Source organism: Armigeres subalbatus, unplaced genomic scaffold (genome assembly GCF_024139115.2).
Source record: "Armigeres subalbatus isolate Guangzhou_Male unplaced genomic scaffold, GZ_Asu_2 Contig236, whole genome shotgun sequence".
Taxonomy (NCBI): Eukaryota; Metazoa; Arthropoda; class Insecta; order Diptera; family Culicidae; genus Armigeres; species Armigeres subalbatus.
Genome location: NW_026942972.1, coordinates 50,269 through 56,463, shown reverse-complemented (window position 1 = coordinate 56,463; position 6,195 = coordinate 50,269). Strand labels below are relative to the sequence as shown.

The following is a 6,195-nucleotide window of genomic DNA, read 5'->3' as shown; positions in this document are numbered from 1 at the left end:
TGTGTTTGCTTCCACCTTGGCAGTTGGTTGTCTGGTAGCTCTGGAACTGATGGCTCTGGTATCGCTACAAGAGGCCGCTGGATGAGGAAATGTCCAGGTGTCAACACATCCATGTCCCCGGGATCGTTGCTTAACGGTGTAAGAGGCCGTGAATTAAGGCACGCTTCGATTTGCACCAACATGGTCTCCCATTCGTATGCAGTTCCGCTCCGCAACCCCATTGTCCTCCTCAAATGGTGCTTCATCGATTTTACAGCAGCCTCCCAGAGGCCACCGAAATTCGGTGACTTAGGGGAATGAAGCGAAACTCGATTCCTTTGTCGGCTGCTGTGGACACGATTGCTTTCTGCGCTTGCTCCGTCATTAGGAGGTGCTGGAGCTCACCAGTTTGCGTCTCGCTCCTACAAAATTGGTTGCGTTATCGCACATAATGACTTCTGGGATGCCCCTTCTGCCGGTGAATCGCTTCAGAGCACTTATGAAGGCCATAGTAGTCAAATCGCCAACCATCTCAATATGGACGGCTTTAGTCACCAGACAGACAAAAATTGCCGCGAAATATTTGACCATGACCCTCTTCCGGAATGGGTAATTAACTTGGAAGGGGCCACAGTAATCCACGCCCACTCGAAGAAATGGTGGCGCAGGTGTCACTCGAATTGCCGGCAAATCAGCCATTAGCTGTTCCTGAACGCTGGGTTTGTTACGAAAACATGTAACACAATCGTGAATGACTCTGCGTGCCAGGCTTCTGATGCTAAGAATCCAATATCTCTCCCTTACGCTGGCGATCAATAGCTGCTGACCGGTTGCTTGTGGTAGTTGCTTGTGGTAGTGACGCATTATAAGCAATGACAGAGGATGATTATTGTCGAAGATGATGGGATGCTTTCTATTCGCCGAAATTGGAGCATTCTCCAGCTGGTCGCCGACTCGAATTATGCCATCCACCAGCCGTGGATTCAATAAAACGATACTGGATGTAGTTTTCACTTCTTCTCTTCTGCTCAGATCCGCAATATCTTGAACGAAGCATTCCCGTTGAGCGATAAGCGTGAGACTGCGAGTGGCTCTTTCTCGTTCAGCATGTGTAAGCGGTCCAATACGTCTTTTTGAGCGGTCAGCTTGGAGCGTGTTATCCTTGAATCTGATCCACCATGCAACAATATTCACTAGCGTATGGAACGACGACGTCCGAGTGAAGATAGCGCTAAACTCTTCAATGTTGACTACCGCAGCAACAGTTTGATCTGATTGTACGTTCTCCTCTAACAGCGCTTCGTCTACTTGCGATCTGGAGACCTCGATCGTCGTTGGCCAGCTCGACTTGTCTTTCAGCATCCAGCTAGACCCGCTCCACCAGAGGGAACAGTTCTTGAGCTGCTCTGGAGTTGCTCCTCGTGATATTAAATCGGCTGGATTATCTATGCCAGGGACGTGGCTCCACTGTCCTTTTTCGTCAAATGCTGCACTTCGGACACTCGATTCGCTACAAACATCTGCCACCGTGATGGAATAGAAGCTAGCCAGTACAGGACAATCATAGAGTCCGTCCAAAAATAGGCCTCAAACGAACTCGGAATACTTTTTGAAACTGCTTCGTACACGTGGGCTAGCAGCAAGGCAGATGACAGTTCAAGCCTGGGGATGGTTTGCAGCTTCCTTTTCTTCTTGGTTGAACCTTCCAAAGGCGCCACCCTGGATTTTGCTATCAGCAGACGTGATGTTATCTCTCCATCCCAATCTACGCATCGTATGTAGATACATGCACCGTATGCTTTTGTGGAGGCATCGCAAAACCCATGCAGTTCAACCGACTTGAGTTCCTTTCGAAATCCGATCCATCGAGGAATCTGCAGCTCCTTTAGACCTTCCAAACTGCTTCGATACTCACGCCACTGTTGCTGTAGATCTTCAGCTAGCTCTTCGTACCATGATATCTTAATCATCCACAGATGCTGAATGAATATTTTTCCGGCCACAATAACTGGCCCAATGAGACCACTTGGATCGAAAATTCTTGCAAGGTCAGAGACAGCGACGCACTTCGTTATGGCAGACTCATTCCACTCAGGTGCTTTGAAGTTGAAAAAATCTGATTGAGGCTCCCACACAAGCCCCAAGGTCTTGATTACTGCACTTGAACCATCTAACTCGAAAGAAGTTCTTCCGTCTCGATACTCTGGAGGTATCTGCTCGAGAATCTCGGGACAGTTTGAGCTCCATTTTCGCAGGGTAAACCCTCCACCGCGGAGTAGTTCTTGGACGTCTGCACAAAGTGTAATGCCTTCCTCGATTGAATCAACGCCAGAGAGCATGTCATCAACATAAAAATCCTTCACTAACATCTTGGCAGCTGCTGGATAACGATCTCCATCTAATTCAGCCAGGCGACTCAAGCACTTAGTTGCCAAATATGGCGCTGAAGCAGTGCCGTACGTCACGGTACACAGCTCATAGATTCTGATGGGATCGGTAGGGGAGTCACGCCAGAAAATCCTCTGCAATCTACGATCGCTAGGCTGTACTAGTACCATACGGTACATTTTTTCGACGTCGGCCACTATCGCGTATTGATTCCATCGAAAGCGTGTGACAATGGATAGCAGATCATCTTGTACTGTGGGCCCAACCATAAGGGCATTGTTGAGTGACACTCCGCTGGTCGTTGCACAAGACGCATCAAAGACGACCCGCAGTTTTGTCGTGGTGCTATCTGGCTTCAGGATGCAGTGGTGAGGAATGTAGTATTGTGGTCCTCCTTCCTCCTCGTAATTCAGCTCTACCATGTGACCCAGTCGACGATACTCATGGATGAATTCCATGTACATCCTTTTCGTTTCTGGGCTTGACTCCAGTCTCTTCTCTAAGCTCAAAAAACGTTTCAGTGCTGTGGCCCTTGAGTCTCCCAATCGTTGGATGAGAAACTCCTTCTTCGGTAGCGTTACAACAAATCTACCGGTTGCATCGCGAATTGTTGTTCTGTCGTATATGGCCTCACATGTCGATTCCTCGACTGATAAAACGCTATTCGATCGACAGGTTTCCAGTTCCCAAAAACGCTTGACTAACTGATCCACTTGCTCCGTGCAAAAATTGGCAACCATTGGTCTCGCAATACTCGCTTCGTCTGGTAATTTTCCGCACACAATCCATCCCAGCTCTGTATTTAGCAGTAAAGGTCCATCCTGCTGAGGTTTCAGCTTCTCGGTTGATAATACTTCGTAAAACAATCCTGCGCCCACGATGATGTCCACCACATTAGGTACACAGAAAGTTGGATCTGCTAGCACGATGTCTTCAGGTAACTGCAATCTCTCACGGTTGATTCTCGCGCTAGGTAGAACGGTTGTCACTTGCGGAAGAACGTAGAACTTCTCCTCCTTGGCGAATTCAGATATTCTTGAGTGAAGGTGAGCAGTGACCGATTGTTTACACCTTCTTGTAGCCTGGCCAATGCCGCTTACTGAGAAAGACTCCTTGGCTCTTCTAAACTTCAGCTTCTGCGACAGGTTCTCCGACATAAAACTGGACTGGGAACCACTGTCCAGTAAGGCTCGAGCGAGCATAGTACTGCCGAAACTATCTTCAACAATAACTATTGCAGTTGCAAGTAGAGCTGGTCGATCTGATATGTTGTCAGAAAGAGATGCATTGTAACTTGTACTTTGGGGTTGTGTTGTTGGTGGTGTTTCGTGTTGCGTGTTTTGTGTGCTTGTGAGGTTGGAATTGTTGGCAATATTTGATCGCTGAGATGGATGGAATTCTTGTGATAGTGGCTGTGTTCCTGAGGTTGAAGCATTCTGTGTCTGTATCTGTGGGTTCTGAGGAGGACGTTGGAATCGCTTGACCGGCTGTGGAACTGACTGACGGGAGAACGATTGAGCTGTGCTTAGATGTAACATAGAATGATGCCGTTGACCACACACGCGACACGAACTTCGACTGCATGATTTAGACACGTGACCACGACCTAAGCAGTTAAAGCATAAACGGTTCATCATCACTGCATTTCTTCTTTCTTCAACCTTTAGAGTCTTGAACTTTCCGCACATGAATGGTGAATGCTGATTTCCTCCGCAGAATGGGCAGACGGATTGAGCTTGAAGTTGGATTCCAGTGTAGCTGCCGGCTGGTTTCGTTGGCTTCTTCTGATCCGACTGAAAGCCTTTTACACCAACCGACTGGAGAACGATACAGTGGTTTTTCAGGAACTTTAGCATGGCATTATACGTTGGAACATCTCGTGACCGATGCTCGGTTTCCCAGAGTCTCAGAGTTGTAGTGTCCAACTTGCTCGCCAACATGTATGCTAAAATCGTGCTCCATTTAGTAGTATCTTCTCCCAGCTTATCAAGCATTTGAAGATGTTTATCAAATTCACTTAAAATGTGATTTAGTGAATCGAAGCATTCCTTGCGTACTGGCTCCAACGCAAAAGAGCGTCCAAATGCGATTTGACCAAGAGCTTCTTGTTTTCATACCGTGACTCAAGAGCCTGCCACGCTATGGTATAGTTGACTGCGGTCATCACGATCGACTCTATCTCTTGGAGGGCTTATCCGGAAAGGCATGAACGGAGATACGTGAATTTGTCAATCGCTGATAGTGACTATTGTTCGCTATCAGGTTCTTGAAGGAATCGCGAAACGTTAACCAGTCCCGCAGGTTTCCTTTGAACAACGGCAGCTTCAGTTCTGGCAGTTTCACATGGGATAGCTGTTGCGTCGCCGTGGCTGCTGGTGCAGCCTCATTGAGTTGATTAGGACTCGGAATACAGGCCTGTAACTGTCGTCTCAACGTGAAGTACTCGTCGACAAACTCTTTCATAACGTGTTCGTTCTGCTTCTCCCGCTTCTGGACCCGTGATGCTTTGTCCTGCTTGCCCTCCTCCTCATCGAGCTCAACATCTTCCAACAGCATTTCGATTTGCGTGCGAACGTCACAGAACATCTCGAAAGCCTCGTCAAGTTTTGTGATTCTAAACGGAACTGTATCCCCATCACGAGAATCCTCATAATTAGACACGAAATCCTTGGTTGAAGCGACGATAATCTTGATTTGTCTCTCCTGCTTCGATAGTTTCCGCAATTCGTTATCAGCCATGGTATGCCACTTGCACTTGCACTCATCTATTTAGCACTACTCACATTCACAGTTCCACAGCGACTCGCGATTGATTGATCGAATAGCGATTGACAGAAACCCAACAGACAGAAATGGAAAAACTGCTGATCAATTAAGCATTTTCAAAACCTCAATAAATCAGAAAATCGACTCAGCGAATCAAACAAAATCCCATATACCCTCAACAAGCAACACATGCAACTTGCTCGACTTTAGACGGCTGCCTTGCCGCATGCAATCAATGCTCGTCTGTTTTATTGTTTGAATAATAGATACCCCAAAGTAAAACATGCAACTTATCTTGCTTGTCGCTCCGTCGACATAATCAGCTTGGTACAAACGCTCGGCAACATCCAGTTCCAACTCCAACAGCAGCAGCACTCGATGGTTTCTTGGTGACGATCAGCAACAACAGCAACATTCGGTATGCACAGGCCAGGATCAACAACAGCAGCAACAGGATAAACCAGCACGATAGTCTCCGCCAGGTAACAGATACACTTTCTTTTCCAGTTCACTTCCCAATAGAATGATTATTCTTCACCACTTTGCTCGATTGGCCGTACAAACTACTAATGGCGAACTTGCCTCCAGTAGGCATTCAATCAATTGGCGGCAAATGTCCACAAAAGCCAGTACACATAAAGCACGATTCGACCCCTTGCTTATTGTTCAATCCGACCGGGCACTTTCACAGTAGGTCTCAGACCTGAACTATAGTCACTGTCCGTTAAACAATACGTATAGACGGATAGCGTATCACATCACAATATGGATACCGCAATGGAATTAGCACCCGACGATTTGATATCGATAATCCGCGCGATATTCACGATATGCACTTTTCTTAATATCCGCTTCCAAGGACCAAATGTAAAATTAACGTCTTCGATTTTTCGGCACTGGTTTTAAATAAAACATAACTTTTAAGTGCATAAACACGACGCTTTTAAGAAAAGGCACTATCCGTCCGGCGCGGTTGGTTTATTGATTGGAACTGACTACTTACAAAGTTAGGCGACTTTCTCCCCTCTTCGCGCTAGTTAAGATTTGGGCAGAGAAGAGGAC

The 6,195-nt window shown here is 46.9% G+C and overlaps 2 protein-coding genes across 2 annotated transcripts; both read right to left on the bottom strand.

Annotated features, from left to right (window-relative positions):
• Positions 1 to 363: 363 nt before the first annotated feature.
• LOC134203797 (uncharacterized) lies at positions 364 to 1,341 on the bottom strand. Its single transcript, XM_062678647.1, has one exon. It carries the CDS (start codon positions 1,339 to 1,341, stop codon positions 364 to 366), a length of 978 nt encoding a protein of 325 aa, XP_062534631.1.
• An 83-nt stretch (positions 1,342 to 1,424) lies between these two features.
• Positions 1,425 to 4,307, bottom strand: LOC134203796 (uncharacterized). The gene has a single exon (XM_062678646.1). The coding sequence runs from the start codon at positions 4,305 to 4,307 to the stop codon at positions 1,425 to 1,427; it is 2,883 nt and encodes a 960-aa protein (XP_062534630.1).
• Between the last annotated feature and the right edge of the window lie 1,888 nt (positions 4,308 to 6,195).